At 42.6% G+C, this 22,605-nt stretch overlaps 3 protein-coding genes across 5 annotated transcripts; all 3 read right to left on the reverse strand.

Moving 5' to 3' along the window:
* Positions 1-244: 244 nt before the first annotated feature.
* On the reverse strand, positions 245-7,137 carry s100u (S100 calcium binding protein U). The gene is given in 4 exon segments (XM_018685041.2): positions 245-4,320; positions 4,322-4,609; positions 4,943-5,073; positions 7,107-7,137. Coding segments are annotated over 4 exon segments (723 nt in total). The 5' UTR covers positions 7,123-7,137; the 3' UTR covers positions 245-4,032.
* A 2,516-nt stretch (positions 7,138-9,653) lies between these two features.
* On the reverse strand, positions 9,654-11,548 carry s100a11 (S100 calcium binding protein A11). The gene is made up of 3 exons (XM_018685045.2): positions 11,380-11,548; positions 11,134-11,278; positions 9,654-10,007 (listed from the first exon to the last, which is right to left on the reverse strand). The coding sequence occupies exons 2-3, from the start codon at positions 11,260-11,262 to the stop codon at positions 9,864-9,866; spliced, it is 273 nt and encodes a 90-aa protein (XP_018540561.1). The 5' UTR covers positions 11,263-11,278; positions 11,380-11,548; the 3' UTR covers positions 9,654-9,863.
* A 942-nt stretch (positions 11,549-12,490) lies between these two features.
* On the reverse strand, positions 12,491-22,365 carry pbxip1a (pre-B-cell leukemia homeobox interacting protein 1a). 3 transcript variants are annotated; one of them, XM_018685038.2, is made up of 11 exons: positions 22,023-22,365; positions 21,106-21,234; positions 20,345-20,429; positions 20,169-20,236; positions 19,124-19,763; positions 17,360-17,593; positions 17,044-17,067; positions 16,558-16,601; positions 16,280-16,375; positions 15,908-16,088; positions 12,491-15,748 (listed from the first exon to the last, which is right to left on the reverse strand). In XM_018685038.2, the coding sequence occupies exons 2-11, from the start codon at positions 21,175-21,177 to the stop codon at positions 14,694-14,696; spliced, it is 2,499 nt and encodes an 832-aa protein (XP_018540554.1). In that variant the 5' UTR covers positions 21,178-21,234; positions 22,023-22,365; the 3' UTR covers positions 12,491-14,693. The 3 variants fall into 3 exon arrangements, with proteins under 3 accessions (XP_018540554.1, XP_018540555.1, XP_018540556.1); XM_018685039.2 differs by lacking the exon at positions 22,023-22,365 and adding an exon at positions 21,786-21,992; XM_018685040.2 differs by lacking the exon at positions 17,044-17,067 and having other exon boundaries at positions 22,023-22,363.
* Between the last annotated feature and the right edge of the window lie 240 nt (positions 22,366-22,605).

A 22,605-nucleotide genomic window follows, 5' to 3' on the forward strand; every position in this document is an offset into this window, starting at 1 on the left:
TCACCTGCCTCTCTCTCCCTCCTCCCCCTCTCCCCCCAACCCGAACCCAAACTCCTTCACCCACTTACGTAGGTACACTCTGCTTCTGTTTCTCTCTCTCTCTCTCTCTCCCCCCCCCCTCCCTTCTCTTGTTGCAGGTGCTTTCTCTCCCTTCATCCTCTCTCCATCACACACACAGACATTACACAAACATGCACATACACGATAACTGAATTCCCAGAACAGAGGAGGCCACAAATCAAACTGTTATTGTCACAGTTTTATTCAATATTAGCCATTACACGTTACATAGAATAAGCAAAAAAATGGTACAGCATTACATATAAAGTTGAAATACTAGCGTAGTGGAGTTTACTGGACTTGTAAGTGGACTGAAATGAGTCCAACTGCTAAACACACACACCCTCTAATACTTGGCAGGAAATAAACAGAGCACATCAACGTACAGTGATGAAAGCCTGCACAATGTCCAGGGAATGGCTCCATAATCACACACATTTTTGACCCAACAAACCCTAAAAGCACATCCATATACTTGTATGTACACTCATTATATCCACAGGAGGATTCTTAACACAGGCTTTCATCTCCATCTACTGTGCCTCAATGAATGAGACTTATTGTGTGGCAATGAAAATCTGGCTGCAAACACTCTCTGCTGCAAATCTGATGTGTTTGGTTCCAGCATGTTTTTAATCTAGATGGAGTTAAGGTTGGGCTGGGTTTACACTATGGGACAGTAACAAAACTGCCAGTGCAGTGCAGACTCAGTGCAGTTCAATCTCTCTGAAAGAAAACACTCGCGGCTCACTCCGTCCATCTGCTATTCCGAATAGATTAAAAAAGAGAAGGCATTAGCTGACATAAAATAATTTCCAGATGATGTTTAACCCAGGTCTGTTCGGGTCACTCTAAACCCAGGAATCTGTTGGTAGTGCAAGTAAAGTAATTTTAACACGTCAGTAAAGTGGATATTGTGTGGATCCAGTTTCTTCTTACTGTAATTAGGCTTATGATCATTGGTTGAGGGCAAATTAAGAACACAAAGATCACATTTTTAGCTGCACAGGGAGACAAAGTGATAAACACTGCAGAGTGTTTAAACCATGCCTGGCCTATGGGAAATGAAGGTATGCAGCTTGCCAGTGTACATATATAAAAGTTGCAAGTGCCTGAGGCATATGTACATGTTGAACAGGAAACTGGCTGTAGATGGTGCAAGAGAGTGATATGTTTCCATTTTACACAGGAAGTACCATTAATAGAAAATGTCTTGATATAAAAAAAGAGTATAGGTTTTAATTAAAAAAGCAATAATAATATAGTCTAAAAAGCCTAAAATGTCTTAATAAGTTTGTTAGTAGTAGCTCATGCAGGAAACAGCGTACTGTATGAGTACAAAGGCTGAGAAGAGTGATTGTAAATGAGTATTTACAATGGGAGTGCTGCAGTGAGACAGGGTGACCACATGACTCGGTTTATTTGTCTTGCCCATTTTGCTGTCGAGCGGTTTGAAGTGCCTGGTGCTGTTTCAGTGCACGAGGTGCGCGTTTGGTAGCGTGCCCAAAACCTGTGTGCCTTAAGCACTACACGGCTGGACAGGTAGAACCTATAATACAGCAATCCTGCAACACGAGCCTTTTTCTCATGGCTGCATTATTGATGACGAGACAATTTACAAATCATTAAATTGTAATTAACAAATTGCATGTAATGTGACAAAGAACTGCGTCTTCAAGTGATCTCCATAGTGGTCCAAACAAGAAAGAATTAGGTTAAAAAGTTAAATATAAAGAGGCCATGTAGAACTTAAATAATGGCCACAATAATGGTAATACAAAGGTAATATTTAGCAAATACGGTTCTGATAGCATGCAACATCTTATTATTAGCCTGCTGTAAAAGATCATACCACATTGATTCATATCGATGGCTCAGTATTCTTTTTTTTTTTTTTTAACTTAAAAAAAGCACAACCTCTGACAACGATCCCTCTGACACTGCCACCTCATCTGATGGGCAGGATCAGCGGAGGCCGGGATTACTTTCATGTAATTGTTTGTGTCCCAGGGTGTGTTACCCATCAAATGCCTAATCCTGTAGTTTCCTAATGTGTAGGTCACCCAAGGATCCAGTTGCACGTGAAACAGGGTCTTTAAGCCGTATGAGGGTGTGACCGACAAACAAACACGCAAGCCTGAACAACTGGTGCTTAAACCGGTGGAAAACAACAAGCAACAATCAGCAATTTTAAAGTGAGCCTCACACAAAAAGAGGTCAAGTTTCTGTTTCTGTCTCCAATCCAGTGCCATTCCAGATACTCTACAGTCCAGCACCAACAAGTAGAATATGACCACTGTAATAGCGTGGTTTGAAAAACACAATAACAACATGTGTGCTAATTGTATCATAAAGTAGATTAAAAACTGCCACCAGGTGACACTTGTTATGGCTTTGTTTTCACCTTGGTGTTTGTTATCTTGTTCTCGTCCACCAGTTCTGATTCCAGGTGGATTAGGTTGCTCTGACTTGCTCCTCCAGTGACCAGCCCACTCCCATGGGACTATTCTTGCCTTTTTGACCCTAAAGGTCCTTCAGCGTGGGTTCCATCCTTTAACCTTAATTATTTAGTCGAGGGCCACGCCTTATCTTCCAGTTCCTAATCCATGGCTTACTACGAAGGAGGAGAATATACTGTAGACTTAAGATGAAGCTAACCTCTCTGGGAATTACAGGTAATAAAAAATAAGAGAGAAAGAGACAGAGAGCCCATAAAGTAGACTGAAAGAGAGAGAGAGAAGAGGTTGTGATGTGGCAGTGAGTACACAATTAAGATGAGCTGAATGCAAAGCTTTAGCAAAACAATTTGTTTATTGTCATGCCAAATCAGCTCCATAGCACTGTGAGTTAAAAGATATGAATGTAAAAAATGTTTTATAGTGTTATTGACAGATTTTCATGCAACCTTTAGTGGAACAGTTTGAGATTTTGGGATTTACACTTATTGGCTCAGCTTTCTTGCCAAGAGTAAAATGAGAAGATTGATACCACTCTTGTATCTGTCCGGTAAATATGAAGGTTTATTCAGTAGCCAGTTAGCTTAGCTTAGCTTAGCATAAACTTTGGAAGCAGAGGGAGACTGCTAACCTGGCTCTGTCTGCAGGAAACAAAACCTGCCTACCAGCAGCTCTTGAGCTCACTAATTAACACATTATGTCTTGTTTGTTGAATTTGTATGAAAACCAGTATGAACAAGATTAAACTGAGCTTTTAAGCTGCCAGTGGACGTCAGCCAGGGTATCCGTTTCTAGGCTTCATGCTAGGCAAAGCTAAAAGGGCGCTAGCTGTACCTTCATATATGGCGGACACATAAAAGTGTGGTGTCTATTATCTGATCATTGTTCTTGGCAAGAAAGCTAATCATTCAAAATGTCAAACTTTTCCTTTGAGCAATTAGTACCTAGCAAGACCTATACTAGTGATATTTCACCCAGAGGCCTGAACTGTAAGTCATGTAAGGTTGTGTGACACGACTGTGGAAGAAGAAACCCAGACAGAGTCAAAAGTGAGGAGTGGACAAGATGTCTGCAGTGGTGTGTCAACATGCAGCGACACTTTGGTCTCGTGTGCAGGGAAATCATACTTTGCAGTAACGTTTTCACAGGGATATGGCATGCACATGATAGTGTACGTCTGCATGCAGTCATAGTATATAATCATGAGGTAACTGTGCTATATAGTGGGTTGCACATGCTGTACATATGAACATAGTGGTAAGTAGCAGTATAGAGCAATAATTCTACTGTCATGTACACGTATTATTAATCATATCTAAGGAATGGGGTTTCTTCAGAGCTGGCTTTGTAGTGTTTGAACTTTTACCTATATTATGTGTTTCAAAGTTGTGTGTTGTTTAAAAAAAATCTTTAGTGGCTTACAAACTTACTTCGGCAATGTTAATGCTATGTTTTGTGTAGTGTTTAGTATGTAGTGTGATTTTTTGTGTGTGTGTATGAAGGAATGGATTGTCCCCTATGAGGTCGCATCCTCTGTCTTCTTCTCCACTTCTTCCTCCACAGCCGCAGCCACCTTCTCCGCAGCTTCCTCCACCTTTTCTGTTTCCTCCACTTTCTCCTCCTCTTTGACCACCACTTCCACTGCCGCCGCTGTAGCCTCTGCTGCCGCCACCTCTGCCGCTGCCGTCACCGCCGCCGCCGCTGCTGCCGGCTCCTCCTTCGCAGCCTCTCCCTCTGCCTTCACCTCCACCTTTACTTCTACCTTTCCATCTGCACTTGGTTCTACCTTTACTTCAGCAGTCGCAGTCTGCCTTTGCCTCTTCATTTGCTTCTGGCTTAGCCTCCTCCTTTGCGTCTTGGTTTGCCTCAGGCTTTGCCTCTGGCTTCTCCTCCTCCTTGTTGGTGGTGCTTTGCGCCACTTGTCCGGCAGCGGAATTTTGGGCAGGCTCTTCTTTGGCGAGGGAGCGCTGCTCACTGAGCGAGACCGCCAGATAGCCGACCAGCTTCATGTACTCCTCGAAGCCAACCTTGCCATCCTGGTTTGCATCCAGCCCCTGACCCATGGTGCTGACGGCTTCCTTGCTGTCCGTGTCCTGGGTAGTAGGCACACACAACGACGAGACAATCAAGCATGATGATGAGTAACTCTACCTGGACTCTTACTGGTGAAATCACAATACAGTATTAGTAAATGACCCTCTATCAGTGGCTCTATTTACATTATAATGCTGATGAATGTCATTCTATCATATCGGATCACTTTTCCCATTCACCTACTGTATATTACACCACCATTTGGTCACAATGCTCACGTTAAGAAATCTGGACAGGTTAGGACTAGCCACTGCTGGGTGCTTTTCAGTGACTCCGTTACATAATCAAAGTGTTGGGAACATTTCAGAAAGGTTCAGTGAAGGTTTCCTAACCGACAGGATGTTGCTGAGCTGGCTCTTGACGAGGCTCTGGAATTCTTTCTTTCCTAGACTCTCCTTTCCCTTGGTCGACTTCAGGAAGACCTTCACCACGGTCTGAATGGCAGCCTCCATGACTCCTCTGTCTGGGAAAGGGGAGAGGCCAAGACAGTGGTGTGAGAAAGACAGATAGAGAGAAAGACAGACAGATCAACAGATAGATAGATAGAAGATAGATAGATAAATAGATAAATAGATAGAGTGTTGTCTAAGAGAGGAAGTTGAGTCAAAACACATTCAAGCAATGGGCACATCCAGTGGAAAATGAAACAGAGGATCTCCTTGTGTCCCTACGAGGCCTTTCGTTTCAGGTGTTGAGTCTAGAGCCCACAATAAGGGAGGGGCGGTGACGTGAGATACGTGGAGAGGGTGAGAGGGAGTCTGATTGAGAGACAAGCACTGATGCACAATGGAAGTTCTGATCTTTGATAGGTCATCTGATCTAGTGAAGCTACCGAGGGGACTGGGCTTCAGATTACCTAAGGGATTACCTAGTCCCTGCCTGCTCCTCGCTCTCTCTCTCTCTCTCTCCTTCTTTCTTTGTCTCTCTCTCTCTCTCTCTCTCCACCAGCTGTACCTGCCTCTCTCTTTCAGTGCCACTCTCTCTTCCTTTGCCTGCCACCTTTTCACTCTGCTGCCCTTTCTTCCTCTCAAGCCACTGCCCTCACACTGTTGAACACAAACACACACGCATCCTAACGTATTTGACAGTGAGGCCTGTTAAAAACAAGCACATATATTTAAAGGCCTACCTAGACTCTGCCTGACTTAGACTGAGACACAATCACTCGTTTACACCTCGACAGATGTAAAGATAATCTAAGATAATCTACAGACGTTGCTCAATTTGTAAAACATGCCAGTAGGTGACACATCTTTGTAGGAATTCCATTCATTGCTGTCTGTGGAGATCACTTAGACAGGAATTTACAGGCTAACGCTGAGATACTTTGCCCCAGAGCAGTGCCGGGGATGTGCTCAGGCTGACCGTACTCGTCTGTCAGCTTCAGTGTTCAAACGCCGCAAAGCAAACGACAGTTTACACAGGCAAGAAAACAAACTGTAGGCTCTCCTTGTTTCAATAAGGATGGCGTCATGCTCGCATCTGCTGAGCGGGTCATTTGTAAACAGCAAATTACTATCTCAATTACTGGAGTGTATGTCACACTCCGGCACCCTGAAGATGAGCTATTTCTCAGCAGCAGCCATATATGGTCCCCGTTAGTGTCCTTATACCATGAGAGACCTGACACTGTGGAAAAGGGTCATTGAAATCTACAATTTCACTGGACTCCTTTCTGATTTTGCAGGGGTGACCAACTGACCTCTAACTGTCTGACCTATTTCTGTCACTGTCCTGACATAACACAACCACAAGTTTGCGTGCAGCAGAGCGAGCTATCTCATCTAATTGTCAATACAGCTGCCACTGAACAACAGTACAAATGTTATGAGCAATGATTCAGAAAACAGGTTAATTCAGCACATATTTAGAAAGATTCGCAGACAGGGACTCTGTCTTTTGTCAGTTTTTGTGTTATTACAGACACAGCCCATGTTTTGTAGGAACTCTAGGGGACTTCTTCCTGCACCGGTGACACACCCTCTGCAGCCTGCGTACACAAGGGCCTCGACGGCTCTGAGCCGTGTCCTATCCAAAAATACCCAGCGAAGACATTTCTTCTATTCTTGGATTGACGTCTCTGTCCATTCTCACATTCATTATTTACTCGGCGAGCTTGTCTCAAGGTGGTTTTGGCCCGCCCGGATAAGGTGCCAACACGTGCCCTAATTACGACAAATGTACTCAAAGGCTTGCATCACCCGCTCCACCTCAGAGCTTCGCCATGTGCCACATCAGGGCACAAACTAATCCCCGTTATTTGTCCTAAAAGGCACCAAAAAACAACTGCGCAAATAATTAAAAATACAGGCCTACAACCAGAGGTTTCCCGTTTCCCCTCCAGAGCCCAAAGGAGATTGAGTGTTGCGTTTCCAAATGGGCGAATGTGATACGGTATGTGCGCAGAGTAATGACAATACTACCGCTCGTGTGTCATGAAATATTAACAGAGGAACAAGTTAGGTTGTGGCTGTAAATTGCGGTGAACAGACGTACAGTGGCTGTCTTTCATCCAATTCCTCGGCTAGGGTTCGAAAATGCGGACAATCGAACAGTTGAGACGCGCGCGCGACTCTATCAACGAGCATCGGGTTTGCCAGGGGGAGTCATCGTCATTAACACCCCGCGAGCGACTTTAAATATTGAAAACTGGACTGAAAGAAGTTGTCATAAGCGACACAGCCAACACACACACACACACACACGCACACACACGAATCCACCCAGCGAGCCGAGCCGAGCCGAGTCGAGCTGTCACTCCAGCGGGCCCTCTTAATAAAAAGCATACTGTGCGCAAAAATGATGATTTTGCGCAAAAATATTTTTACGCGCGACCCGGATGCACACTGGAAATACAATATTAAAGCCCAGTGCGCTGTCACCTAAAGTCACTTGAATTTTTGATAAGCTGTTCGCAGTTGATCGGCAACTTGACAACTGATCTACATCAAAATATCAAATATCTTTCCGAGAGAAAGAGACTGAGAGAGAGGAAGAGAAACAGAGAGAGAAACAGAGAGAGAGAGCATATGGCAGTTAAACACAGCCAATAAAAGTGAAAAGGTGAATACAAAAACAGCCACTAACTGTTACCAGTTACTGTTTTATAAAAAAGTGCAACGTGTGGCTTAAAAACCCCTCTGAGAACTGCAGTCATTGAAACCGTCGTGCAGTCAGACCGCGACCAAGTTTCATGGGATGGCTCTTTGCAAGAGTATACCGAAACGTGGCAAAAACGATGAGCAAATACAATGCCTGGACGGAGGAGAAATGGAAAAAGAATCCAGAAAGACGCATTCAACTCACCGTATACCGTCTGCGGGACAAGAGAAGTGTATAAATGTGCACAAATGTTGAGTTTCTGCCCTCTTCTCCGCCTTTCTACGCCGCTTTGAGCCCAGAGAACTTGCCAAACTAGTAGGACTGCAGAATCTCTTCCGTGATTTAGGTTTTTTTTTCCTTTCCTTAAAACTTTTCCCCCCTGACAAGTCAAAGGGCGTGTACCTGGAAGAGTGAGAGGGAGAAACTGGGAATGTGGAAGAGGAGCGCGGGTCTGTAACTCTCAGGGGGAAAAAAAAATATGTGAGGGGTTTGTGGGGAGTGAAAGTGTATCAAAACACTTATAGTTGTTTTTTATTGGAATTATCATTGGCTCGTGGGGCCAGCTGTTTCACGTCATGTGTGATTTGCACAGTTTCACGCCAGCTCGCCAGGCTTGTGGCTTGGAGCGCGGCTTCATCTGCAGGGACGAGGAGAAGACTCTGGGCGGGTGGGATTACTTCATCTGCACAAGTATTAGTCGCTTGCAAAAGAATTTCACTTATTAAATGAAGTCACAGGAAAAAAATTAAATAAATAAAAAAGACACGTTGAAACTGAAAGTATAGTTATCACCCAGAGTCTTACAATCCTTTCTAGGGAGGAGGTGTCTATTGTTTATGTCTTAGAACAACACACAGATGTGTTGAAGGGACACAAATTTGAAATATTCTTCTGTTTTCCACCAAAAGTTGTACACACATGAACAAAATTATATTAGTTTTCTGCCACAAGAGACTGTAAAACCCTAAATTTGGCAGTGATCTTTTCCCCTGACTGATTCTTTGGAAATCTGAGAGCAAAGGAATCTTCATTGAAAATACTACAAGAATGCCAGTGTCTATGGCAAACGTGGTGCAAGAGGTAAAGCAGTCTTGCCAGATTCTTGAAAGGCCTTTCAAGTCTTTTCTTTTTTCTTATTCCCTCTACAGATTAAATCTCACTACTGGGTGCTTCTCTCTGTGGATAAGTGAGATACAAGTCTCCACATTCTGGAAAAGCTCCTGACTGCCAACTAAAGGGGGGCCTTCCCTGTACAGACGTACTTCTCACAGCCCTACACTAGCTGGGTGCCCTCGCTCATTTAGCCTCTGTCTGTGCTGCTGCTGCTGCTGACTCATTTGCCCGTCATCACTCCTCCCCCACTGGCACCTTAGCATGTGTAATTTGGATACAAAGGTCGCATTTACTTATCTGTTGAAAGATCCACGTTCTCAAAATCAGTTAGCAGCACCTTTCCTCTTTGACAAAGCTGAAACAGGCCTATGGGCTATAAAACAGCCGGGGAGCACGCCAGCGCACATAACTCTGTCTAGACATCAGAATTAATAAAAAGTGACCGTAACACAGAGAATTACCAGCTAAACAAGCAAAATGCCATTTAACTACAAAACCCGAAATGCTGCAAAAACAATAATCCCTGCCCAAATGTAATGGGATGCATTTGGACTGCAGATCCCTATTACACAGTCTACTGAGGCCTCACTGACAGGCAGTGAAGACCAGGCTACGCTTGTGCATCACTGCTGCTAAACGCTTGGACAGACAGCTTTGTACAGGCATTATGAACCTCTATGGAACAAGATATAGTCTGCATGGTGTAGTTGTGGCAGGAGTAATGCATATAGGATTACAGGCATCTAAATCAAGGCTGTAATACACTCCCGCTCAAATGTGTGTGGCTGGACACCATATAATGTGGTGAATGAATGACAGGAGACAGAGTGTTGGTGGCTTAAGGATCAAGACAATGAAGCCTTTAATTCAAAGTTTCCCTGCATTCAACAAACGGTTAACTAAAGAGTTACACATGTGGCACTGGTAGGAGTGATAAAAGAATTCAAATTGCCTTTGAGTTTACAGTTGGACAGCTTAAGCCCAAGTTGATTGGTGTTGCACAACCTGGCTCAGGGCCCACGGCCGACATGGGACGGGTTAGAGCTCTACTGACTGAAACCAGCCCTGTTTGCTCGCAAGTTTTCCAATCAGCTGCCAGAACTCTGAGAAAGTCAGCTCCCCGTCATTGTTTTCGTCCAGCGAGCCCATGAGCTCGTCAATCACCCCTGCGTTGCCGGAGTTCTGTGGGTGATTAACAGAGGGGGAAAAAAAAAAAAACCTGATCAATGGAAGATCAGTCTGAGCTGCAGCATCAGCTACTCTGAAAGACTGTTCTGCCACCTAATGGCTGAGTGTAGTAATAAATACAAATGAAGTAAAAATTAATTTCCAACCACACAAAGTTTCCTTATGATAAAATCCTTAAAAGCACATGTTACATCTGTGCATTTGTGTTGTATTTCATTTGTGTTTGTATATATGCCATATATACTGGTGGAGAATGGAACTCAAACCTTATGACTTACAATGACCATCATAAAACATGAATTAAATTACTTTAAGTTGTGCAATGTGCAAGTAAGTATAAGTATAAACAATGTCTGACATATGTGTCATTTGTTACAACATTACACTTGTAACTTTTGGCTTAACTGGTCAAAAATTTGATAATTGATCAATAGTTTAAGCAATTATCAAGTAAAACTATTATCAACTGCATTTGGAGGTTACAGCTGCTCAAATATGGCATTTGCTTGCTTTCCTTCATTTCATACATTGCAAATTGAATATTTCAGTTAATTGACATTATTTTTTAGTTATTCACAGATAAATGAACAAAATGGTAGATTCATTAAAAAAAAAATCTAACTTTATCTGCATTTTTAGGATATTATTTTGTATATGGAAGCAGAGTCCTTCATATTTTATATCACATGTCATGCACCAACACAGCATGTAGTATTAAAAACATGTAGTACTTCATTCTAATGTACAAAGCATGCTGGACAAGTACAGTATTAATTGAAACCTGTGTGAAAGTGAATCATTTAAGGCAAAATATACAAATGCTGTATTCTCATATACAATTTACAAATGATAACTTTTACAGTATAAAGTTGTTGAATTTTTTTCTGTGGGCTACACAAGACATGGTGATGATATAAATGAAAGTTATCTGTAAAACTAGGTAGCAGTAAGAATGGATAACAGATAACAATAGAGTTATGTGTAAAAGCAATTACTCACAATAATACATCTCAAGAGGTGTCAGTCACCTTAAAGGTGCATAAAAAACCACGGTTTCTTTAATACCTGGGGTAGTTAGGATACAAAGTTAATAGAAATCAGCAGCCGGATTGTCATGTACCTTGACATAGTTGGGTAGCTGAGAGGTCACCAGGTTGTGGAATTCGTCTTTGCTCAGGGTGCTGGCGGATCCATCTTTCCCAGCGAACACCTTGAACTGGGTGACAAGGGTGCTGATGGCAGTTTCCATGTTGGATTGTTAAGAACTGGAAAGTAAATGGACAGAGAAACAAAAGCCTCAACACAAGCTGCACACATAATTCACTCAAGAAATAAGCAATGAAAAAAACAGTGGCTGCATTCTCACCTGTTGTGTTGAGATGCTGCTTGGTGCGTTACAGCAGATGCCAAGAGTCTTGTCCCTCCACAGTGACATCACCTCTCCAAATATATATGCTTCATCTCCGTTCACTGACGCACACCTCAGCGGAAAACACCAATTCTGCCCCCATCCAGCAGGCTGCCCTTATCTCTGCCTGATTTCCACGACCCTGGGGATACACATCACAAAACTGCACACACAAACCAAAAAACACTGCCGTTCTGTCCTACAGAGGGCAAATTTTTTTTTTACTGATGATAGCACAAAACCCATTTCAGCCTGTTTGCAGAGCAAGGGATTTACTGATAGCATCCCTGTCAGGCCATTCTAATCAAGCCACTGAATCATGCATGCCTAAGCAGTAATTAGTTTATACAAAACATGACTCAAATAATGTGGCATTCAGGAGAAACACACTGTCCCATGTGCAAATCTTTCCAGTTACAGGAAGAAAACTGTGTGGAATACCTGCAGAAAGATGGTAACCTTAATGTTATGGCATTTTAAGTTCAACAAAGAAACCATTTTATTTTTCCCTCATTTCCCTTTTTCCAGCCATGTTTACTTTGAAAATGAAGTCTAAAGAGAGAGGGAGAGGATGGGGGCAAGTATAAAAACCTACAGAAATGCTTGCATGGTGCCTTGTTTGTAGAATTCAAAGAATGACAGGCACTTTCAGCAGTTTCAAAGTGACTGACTCGCTCTCAGTCACTGCTTACATTCCCGTTCATCAGCACATCAGGTTCAGCCACGCTGGCCGGCTCACGTACGAGGACACGAGGCCAAGAGCGAGTTTGTGCCTGTGAATGTGTGAGCTCCTGCTCTGAGTATTTAATCTGGATGTAAATATTTTAGTTTGGCATCACAGCTGTGATAATAGATGCCAGTCATACCAACACTTCCACTTCCCACTAGAGAGTGAGTCAGATGCCTCCAGTCACACACGGCTGGGTCTCATTGTAAATTTTTCAGTACTAAAATAATTCCATTAACGCAAGTCATTCTCATTCTTCACACTGACACAGGGGATATATTCGGTGATGTCTTTGTTTGAATGAATCTAATTAACTGTTTAAATAAAGACACTATTTACATATTTAATGGTGAAAAATTTATTCAACTTAACACTGACTTCCTAAAATAGGACATAACTGATGATGGGAGAAACTAGAAATGATTCAAATTTATCAACACATTTGTCCAGGGATCAATTACATGCACATCTGAGCCACATTATCAGTAAACACAGAGTCCTACTGTTGTCCCACAAAGACAAAAACACGTCTCAAATATTGATTAAATCTTCAGAAATGTGTTTCATTAAAGGATTCATCTGTTCGGGTGAAGCTTTCTTTTGATCCCCTTGGTCTAAAAACTTTTTTTTTTAAAAAGTTCCTCTGTAGAAACAGCAGAGAAGACAACGTTTAACAAAAATCTGTTCAACACTTCGTAAGTGAACCCTATGACATTCATTCTCTGCCCTATGAACACAGCAGAATTGCAAGTAGTGTAAACCTGTTTTCTTTTTAATCTTTGCAGAAGCAAATTAAATCAAAGACCTCTTGTCTGATCTAATGTATTAGTAATAATAAAGGCACGTAAGCAGCAGCTGGCAAACTAAACTTCTGAAAAATCAAAACTGAAAACTTCACCATTTTCACATTCAATGTGTATGGCCTGGAACAAAGTCTGTGGTTCTTCTAGCTAGAAAAATAAGAAAAAGAGTTGCAGTGTAGTGACAGAATAAATAAAACATTGAACACTTCAAAGCTTCTTTCAATCACTGGAAAATGAGAACAATCACAATCTGTCAGAGGGAAACATCCATAATCAAATATGACTAAGATCAAAAACTGAAAGAAAAAACATAATTATTTCAGTTCCACTAAAAAATAATGCTGTAGTGTACCATTCTTGTTTTACCTTCACCAGGCTTATTCATCTTAGAAAACAAAATGAAGAGTAGCAGCTTCCTTACTTTACTTTTTTTCCCCTCTAGAACCAGCTACTAATAACTGGTGCATGTCAACTTGCATCAGCCTATTAACAGAATAAGAAAAAGAAAATGAAAAAGAAAATACTGGTTTGGTTGCCAATCTCATTTAAACAACTTCATTACATGACTCTATATGTTTTACTCTGTGTGCTCTGGGATACCCAGTATATGTAGATCACGTGTTGGAGGTCCCCATGGCTACGTTACAAAAAATATCAGAGAGAACTGATGGTCTATGAGAAAAAAAACCTTGCTGTAAATGTGAACGTTTGAGAAAAGTGCTGAAGTGGTTTAGCAGTCATCAATTCAGCTATGGCTGTGTGTGTGTGTATATATATATATATATATATATATATATATATATATATATATATATAAGTTTATATATCATTTTGTCCTATTGCTTTTTCTGAGCAGCACTGATGTGAATGTTTCACAAACTGGTTCCTGGTTGTTCCACACATCTGCTGTCAACTGACAGTTGGGAGTTTGAGCAGTAAGTCTCTCAGATCTAGAAATGAAACGCTTAGGGCTCTGAAACAGCATTCTTTCTCTCTCTGTGTGTGTGTGTGTTTGCCCAAATCTACTAAAGAGCTGCTGACACAAAACTAGTCTGACCTGATCTTATTCTTATCACTGAAAGATGTGGGATCTCATCCTCTGGGATTGAACAGTTACACCTGACTTGAAGCAAATGGTATTTGCAAAAAAATTTCTTAGCATTTGTTTTAACTTGTTTGGAGTAGAGACAGGTTGTATTCCCAGACAAGAGAGAAAGTCAAATGACAGAGAAGTATTTACCAGTCAATTTAACATGTCTCTCTGTAGCTGATAACTTATATAACACTATACGAACTGTATACATAGATTTAACCCAACTCCACTGATGCTCAACAGAATTATTTGTGAATACCATCGCCTTTAAACCCTGTTATTTGTGTGATCTGAAGATTATCAAATTGAATTTACATAATGAACTGCAACATGCACTAGGTACTGAGAAAACACTATATAGCAGAGGAAAATCCACACAACACATTACTGAAGGACTTCGCATTAGGAGGCATGACCTGACAGAGGTAGGTAACAACAACTAAGTCCAAAATGACAAGTACAAGTCTAGCTCATAATTAAAGACTCAGAGGGACACGTTTATGAGAGGCACAACCACTCTGTACCAGAAGCTACTACAATTACAGCTCTGAAGAGGAGAAGGTAGGCAAGAAATGTCCTATAAAACCACCACTTGCTGTGTGCTGTATCTTAGTGTTGTATTTTACTCCTTTCCCCTGTGTGTCTCTACTTAAGCTGTGGCGGCAAATTTCCACAGGGCCTCTCGTTCAAACTCCTCCATCTCCTCCTCCAGGGAGTCGTCGTCCTTCCGCCCGCCGTCCTCTAAAACGTCCACCATGTCCTCCAGAATGTCTGCTACATCCTCGGCAAAGTCGCTGAAAAGGACCCTGTCGTGGATAAACACGCCGTCCTCAAAGAACTCCGCGGTCAGCTTCCGGATCTTGTCCTTGCTCTCAGACGATGACCCTTCAAGCTTGCTCAGGTAACCCTCCAGCAGTTCCTCGAACTCAGACAGCTCCACAGCGTAGAGCCCCTCCTTGCCCGCGCAATCGTCCACAGAGCTGCAGCCCAGCTGGGGGCGGATGTTGCGTTGCAGCTTCTGCTCCTGGTCTCTCCAGAAATCGTTGTGGTTGTGCTGGTGAGGCTGGCGGGGCTGCTGATGGTGGTGATGCTGGTGCTGCTGATGCTGATGACTGTGACGGTGTGAGTTTTTATCGGGCCGGCTGTGCCACGGCTTCTCCTTCCTCCTCTCCTCTCTGTCCATTCTGCGCTCGTCCTTCTTCCTCTCCCACTCGTCCTGGTGTTTCCTCCATGCCTCTTTGTGAGAGTTTTGCTTCTGAGACTTCCACTCCTTCTCCTTCTTCTCCTCTTTATCCTTCCATCCTCCATCTCTGCTGTGCTTCCACTCTTTCTCACCCCTCCGCTCTTTCTTTTCGTCTTTCTTCCAGTGGTCCCGCTCATTATTTTTGCCTTTGTTCCCTTTCCATTTGGACTCCTGCGGCTTCCTCTTCCCCCACCTCTCAACTTGCTCAGAAAGCTTCCTCTGGATCTCCTCCAAGCTATCCCTGACGTGTTTCCTGCTACCCCCATCTCTTTTCATCCCCTCCAGTCTCTTTCTGCTCTCCTCCAAAAGAACTTTCTGTCTCTGGAGTTCCTCCTTCAGCCTCTGTCCCTCATTTGCATCCTTTCTCCTCTCAGGTCCAGCTGCTTTCTGATTACTCGGACCATCTTTCTCACCAGGCTGAGGGGCTGAACTAGGAGCAGCCGGAGGCATTTTTTGATCAGCTGTGAAGGAAGCAAGATATCAAAGGTAAATGGATAGTAAATTATGTCAGAAGGGATTGCACAGTTCTCTTCAACCTTTATTATCATTCAAATAAACATTAAATGAGTGCACTATTCAGCAGCAAAGACTTCATTCACTTCATGTTTGCCACATCATACCTGTGAGCTGGTTGAGTTCAGTCACCCTGGCCCTCAGAATCTCCAGCTCTTTCTTCAGCTCAGGCAGAGATGACAGCTCCTCCTTCAGCTTTGTGTTTTCTTTCTCCAGATCTGCTTTACCTTTTTCATCACCACTCACTGCTACTGCCCTCAGTGCAGAGTCGAGTTCTTCTTTTTGAGACTGGAAGACGAAGAAAAATATACAAGTGTTAATGATGTGTATGAGTGCTGTCATCAGATCCAGGTTCTGTACAACTTGGAGAATAATCAGAAAATAGTTATTGGTAACATACTGTCTATATGTTGTGGCACATTGAAAAAACATGACAGGGTAAAACAACATCATTAGCATCAATACTAGTGTATACTGACCTGTAGCTGAGCCTCTAGCTGAGCGATTTGTTGGTTTTCCTGTGTCAGTTTATCCAATAACGCTTTCATATCCTGTGGATCACTGCTAAGCCAGTCCTGGATTGAAAATCATTGGCAAATGAATAATACACATATTTTGAAATAATCCAGTCTCTCTATCTTTTCAGTGTTTGTCTTTAACATTTTAAGACACATACTTTCTTTAAATAGGACTGTACAGACACATACTGGACAACACTGAAATTGAGTAAGTGAAGTGATAGACAGCAGGAACAGACCTGGCTTTGTTCTCCATCACTCAGTTCAGAGGCGTCAAAGTCACCTGTGAGATAAGCAAACACATTTTTTGACACAAATCTTGCAACAGACACTTGTATTGACACACAGCTGCCGGGCGGTCTTACAACAACATAGGATGCTTTTGTTGTGAAGTGCATTTCATGAGCCCAGGCACTATACAGAGACTATATATTTAGATTTCTTTAAAGTTACATTTAAAAGATATGACACTTTTGCCTTACCAAGCAAATTGCCCCACAACAGATAATTTTCCCCCCAACTTAAGCACCCTTAAACATCCAGTGAGTCCTTCCAAACAGCGATAAAGAGTGTTATTGTACAGTTCAAAATGCGTGTTATTGCCATTTTCTGCTGCCACTGCATGAAGTGTCAGGCCAGATAAGTGTTTGGACAAGCTACTGAGCGTTAGCCGGCTAGTGCAGAAGCTTACGCTGCTGTCTTATCTGCTGTAGTACTGGACCTACCATAATCCAGGTCAGAGAGGAAACCTGTTGACACAGTTCAGCTTAGTCAACAAGATCTAAAAACAGACATTGAACTATTGCTGAAAACAGCAAAAAAAAAAAGAAGCACTTATGTAACTTGTAAATACTAGCATTGTAATGGAGATATTTGTACATCAGCATCTTTAAGTATTTGGTTATAAATATCATAAATTTGGTTTCAAACTAACTGTTAATGTATAGCACACAGCAATTGTGAGCAAATGTGTCTTACTGTATCTGACCATAAAAAGCAGAAGCAAGTTGGCAGGCTTATTTAGGCATGAGAGGAACTTACCTGAGAGGAAGAGGGAACCTAAAAAGAGCAGGATCAGAGCTCCCACAATGCATTTGTTCAAGGAGAACCATGGCTTTTCCTCCTTCTTCTCAGCAAGCTTGAACTCCACTTCCTCATCCTCATCTTCCTCATCTGACGTTCTTGGCCTTGGCGCATCAAAAGAGGGGACATTCCTCCTCCTCAGTCCATCATCAAAGCCGCTTGTGTCACCCAAATCAAAACTGGTTGATGGCTCTGAGAAAAGCAGAAATGTGACAAGAGGAAACTGAACATGAAAAGACTTGGCAAGAGAGCAGAGCCATCCAATTTTTATAATGTATTTTTGTGACAGATGATGATATTGCTCCTAAACCTAAACCACATGTGGCCCAGAGTCACTTCAACAAATCATCTCGACATCTGTGGCTACAGAAGTGTCACAACCAGACTTATTTCCAAAATCATAATTATCTACTGGCAGACTGCCTCACACTGCTAAAATCTAAGTGAGTACATGCAAAACTCAACAGAGTGTAAACAGTATGTAAAAAAAAGGCTGACAAAAAGTCAGTGCTGCTCATGGAAATGGATGACATTTTCTCACTAAATTACAACAAACAATAATTTCATGCATGGGGGTTTCTCATTTTCTCAGTGGGGTGCACGCCTCCCTGTCATACTGATAAATCACTTTCCAGCTGCTAGCGTGACACAGATAAGAAACATGTTAACCAATTCTTCTGCAAGAGGACTCTCATTTTCTGCTTCTATTGACTAGTGCTAATTACAAAGAGCCATAAACCATTTACTTCCTTCAAGGCTGTGTTACCAAATGGGCAAAGCTGTTAACTGCTGCAGGGCCACAGACCCCCCAGGAGTCCATAAAAACCCCATGCTCACTGTGTAGCAGTTGGTTTATGGTAATATGTTCAATTATAACTTTACTTCGTACTTTACTTGGTCAATAAAGTATGATATTAACTGACATTTCACGGGCCCTTAAAGAGTGCCCTGCTTTATTACTTTATCTTGAGGCCCTTTGCCAAATTGTAGTTTTTAGATCTCATTATTTCAGCTGATACTGTGCTTATATGGCGCATATATTTATATTAACTTGTATTTAAGATTTCGACACAGCAAACACATTATTATTCCAGCACAGAAAAACTGTACACAAGCACAGAGAGAGGGAGGAATGGGGGGTTAGTAGGAGCCCAGCAACGCGCTTTCACCCTGTGGCCCCATAGCAGATTATTCTAGCCATGACTTCACTTCAGAAACGACTCATCTCTTCTGCAAAGCACTTTAAATACTGGAGTCTTTTATATACGTATAGATTTGACTTTTTGGGTGTAAGGTGGTTGGTGAAGTCACTGGGGTGGAAAGGGCTGGAAAACAGTGGACACAGCTGCACCCATTCACTGTGTGTGCCCATTTCCCAGAGCTAACTGGAAGATGAGGTGTTCAGAAATGATGAATTATTGTTTTTCTTGTTTTGTTCTATTGCATTTCCTCATTTCTTTCATGTATAACATTCCTGTCTGGCATTTGTTTTGCTATACTGCTCAGGCTTATTGTGGCTTTTGTCTTGCCAGCAGCAAAATGAGAATGGTGATGTTGGCCTCCAATTTTTTACAAGAAAAAGATTTCAACTCCCTAATCCCTAATTTAGGAACCAACGTATTAGAAAAGACTGACCTACTACCTCTAAATTTTCTCCTCCAAAATAAAGATCATTCTAGTGCCATGTGCTGAGATATCTTGCATGCATCATCCATCCCATACCTTCTTCTTCCTGTTCTCTCTCATAATAGGGCACTGCCTCAGATGGCTCTGCCGCCTCCCTTTCCACTGCTGCCTCCTCCTCTGCTTCTACTGAACCAACTGTCTCTGCAGGACTTTCATCAATGGGTTCTTCTGCCACCAGGCCCTCTGTGACCGGGCTTGGCAGCTCTGTGCTCTCTGGAACAAAGCTGATATCAGCGTCAGCATGGGAGGGAGGATCATTGGCTGTAATGGTCTCTGCGGGGATGTTAACCTCAGGTTCAGCAGTGAAGACAGGGCTCTCTGTGGCAAGGCTTGCAGATATCGGCCCGATATCAGTGGGTGTGTCAAGTCCTTGCTTTGCAGAGACAGGGATCTCAGTCATGGGGGGAGCAGAGCAGGACTCCTCAAACTCCGGTGGGGGGAAATCAGCAGCAGGAATATCAAGTGGAGTCCCCAAATCAATGTTGGTGACAAAGGGTATGGCTCCTAGGTTCTCATTGTCACTGGGGGAGCTGGTGTCGATATCATGGATAACTGGAGGCTGACTCTCCAGGTCGAGGTCCTCAGGGTCAAGGGGGCTATGCGGAAGGGGACTCATCCGGGCTGGACTAGAAGGGATGGGACCCTCGCTGGAGTCTGGAGAGGTCTCTTGACACACCTAGATATAAGGGCAGGAGCGAAGAGAGAGACTGTTTTAAGTGTAAAAAAAAATTGGTATTTCTTACTCACTCTGAGACATAACAGAAAGGAGTGCTTCTTATTGATTCTGGGGTGGTTCTGGCAACAAAGTCCAGAACATAATATATATATTTTTGCATAGATCTGGTTAGTAAGTATGTACATATGGTGTTTAGAATAAGATCAAACATCAAACAAGAAATTAGACCAAAGAATGCATCACCAACAGTGTGTTATAACTGTGTAAATATGTTCTGTGTTTGGATTTGTTTTCTTAACAGTGACTTGATTGATGGTTTTGTATTTGCATGGCACAGAAAGACATTAGTATCTGTGCTTAATGTAAACATTGATAGAATTGTTACACTGTTTATTGTGTACTAACCTGATGGCCCTCCTCAGACAGCACAGTTTCTACTGGAATGTCACTCGGTTTGAACTCCACAGCAGCTCCTGCAATAAGATCAACACAGTGTCAACACTGCACTTTCATACTGCAGATGCTTTAAAAGCACTGTCTTCAGATCTTTTAAAGGCTCCAGCCCTCTAGACTTTTGGTACCTGCCACCTCCTCAGAGAGACTGGGGACGTCACCCAGGCTCTCAGTCCCATCGTCAACAGGCCCGACATTCTCAATAGCAGCTTCCTGTGGAGTAAGACGATCCAATAAGATCAGGCTTCCAACAGACATTTACATTAACACCTATAGTACACTTATCGGTAATGCTGCTGACCTTGACATTTACAGCACACCCAACACAGGCATGCATGCACACCCATGCACATTAATGCCTGGACTGAGGGATATACTGATATTTCTTGTAGGTCATGGGGTTTTATTTTAATTTGTGGTGTTCCAATCTGTTGTCTAACAATAAAGTAGTTACTGAATCTGAATTCTTCCATAATGATTTCTGAAATACAGGACAACAGCTGTTACAAATTACAGTTACAGTTTGACTTAACACCCAACACCCATGTCCTGCATGCTCTGTCGTAACACAGTCACAAAGTCATACACAAATGCTTGCCCATGGAGTTGACATTTAAAACAAACTAAATAGCAGACAAAAGCTGTGGAAGAACAGACAAGTCGCTGCCTCACAAATTCACAAATACACATTTTTCACTGGACAGTATCTGACTAATTGGTCATGAGTTGGCAAACATCCACCATCATTTTTTCAGTATGGGCGGCTCAGGGTTGCAAGTTCAGACGTGTCATATATTATATGAGCCCTGCATTCATTGAGACAGGATAATAACTGTGCTCCAGATGATTTTCAGGCAGAGTTTCCTGAGCTGGTTTTCTTGAGTCTTACCTCGGGGGAGAGGAGGGTCCAGCTGTTGGTTGAGGACGCACTGCTGCCTGTGCTGTTGCTGTTGTCAGACATCGCCCTCTTCAGGCTCAACTCGGCACAGCACGGTGCAGATTCAGCTTTTATGATATTCTGCAGACGACGACAGAAACAACGTGTCTTCATTGAATATGCCTGATGCAACACCGTATGCCTTGTGGGAATTAAAAGTATTATCTAGATGTGATGATATGACTGTAACTTAGGTGTAAGTATAGTATGGAGATTATAATTATTTAACATGAAAGTACACACACAATGACAAACTACGCATCATTGCCTGCACTACTTTGGTGGTTATTATGTAAATGGAAGTTTAAAAGGATAAATTATGCAATAAACGGTACAGACTGGGACTTAATTCACCGCACACACGGGATAAAGACCAGATTGTCGTTGATACAAGTTATGTAACGGTATGGTGGCACCCATAATATGCTGCTGCGTAGTTAAACAAAGGCTTCAGTCAGAGGAAACAGGAATCTCCTGATTATACTCATCACCGCTGCTATTTCCAGCCAACCATTCATTCAGACCCATCCATCCTCTCAATCTGTGTGGCAGTTAAATTACCAAAAATGGTCAAACCTCAGACACGAGCAGCTCATTGATCCACAAACGAGCAAACAAAGGTTAATACTCACTTGTCGACAACACTATGTGCGCTACGGCTCTGTTTTGCACATATGAGAGACACAATTTAGGGGATGTGGTTGTTGTAGCAACCAAATTCAAGGTTCACATATGATGGTAAACAAAGGATGGTAGGCTGAATATCCCCACTCCCACTCTTCCGCGTTCTCACTCAGGCCCTGCTGTTAGCGAGCGCTTCAAACACCTGCTCGACTATCGAGTTAAACACAAAAAGATATTTAATTTACCCCTCTTGCTTATAGCTCAGTCGTCGGCTGTTTATTTTCCTTCAAAACGTTTTGTTTTTTAGTAAGAACAACGCTCCTCTCTTCCCCCTGAACTTGGGAACTTTGGGAATTCCAAGCTGCGTCACGTCGACCAAGGCGCCCCTCGTCCAATGGGATTTCAGAAAAGCATCCGGAGCGCCCGCCCCTGAAGCAAGGCTGGACCAATCAGATAAAAGTGTCGTGTCAGGAAAACGACGCACAGCCCAGTTGACTGACGCTAGCAGGTGAAAGTGGCAGGTGATGAACGCCCCGTTTTAATAATACACCTTCATGTGTGAGACTAACCCTCAAGATGCACGGGTGCACGCATATATATACAGAAAGGAGAGGCTGCCAGGACCAGCCGCACACTGACACGTCTGCAGAGTTATATTTGAACAGCGGGACTTACCACAGTGGACAACCCCTCCAGTCCTATTGCTCCTTGTGGACAGTCATTTCATCATCTGTCTCCTTCTCCTCTATTATTAGTCAGTCAACTGTTTTGTTTGTGATTGGTACATTTACTTTTACATCTCTGCACAGGACTGGAACCCTTTGTGTA

Source organism: Lates calcarifer, linkage group LG3 (assembly GCF_001640805.2).
Source record: "Lates calcarifer isolate ASB-BC8 linkage group LG3, TLL_Latcal_v3, whole genome shotgun sequence".
Taxonomy (NCBI): domain Eukaryota; kingdom Metazoa; phylum Chordata; class Actinopteri; family Centropomidae; genus Lates; species Lates calcarifer.

Coding starts and splice junctions, on each gene's coding strand:
- pbxip1a (XM_018685038.2), bottom strand. CDS start 21,177: ATGTCTGACAACAGCAACAGCACAGGCAGCAGTGCGTCCTCAACCAAC. Junction 20,430..21,105: donor GGACCCTCCTCTCCCCCGAG/GTAAGACTCAAG, acceptor CTTACTCCACAG/GAAGCTGCTATTGAGAATGT. Junction 15,749..15,907: donor TGAACTCAACCAGCTCACAG/GTATGATGTGGC, acceptor CTTCCTTCACAG/CTGATCAAAAAATGCCTCCG.
- s100a11 (XM_018685045.2), bottom strand. CDS start 11,262: ATGGAAACTGCCATCAGCACCCTTGTCACCCAGTTCAAGGTGTTCGCT. Junction 10,008..11,133: donor AGCTACCCAACTATGTCAAG/GTACATGACAAT, acceptor AATCACCCACAG/AACTCCGGCAACGCAGGGGT.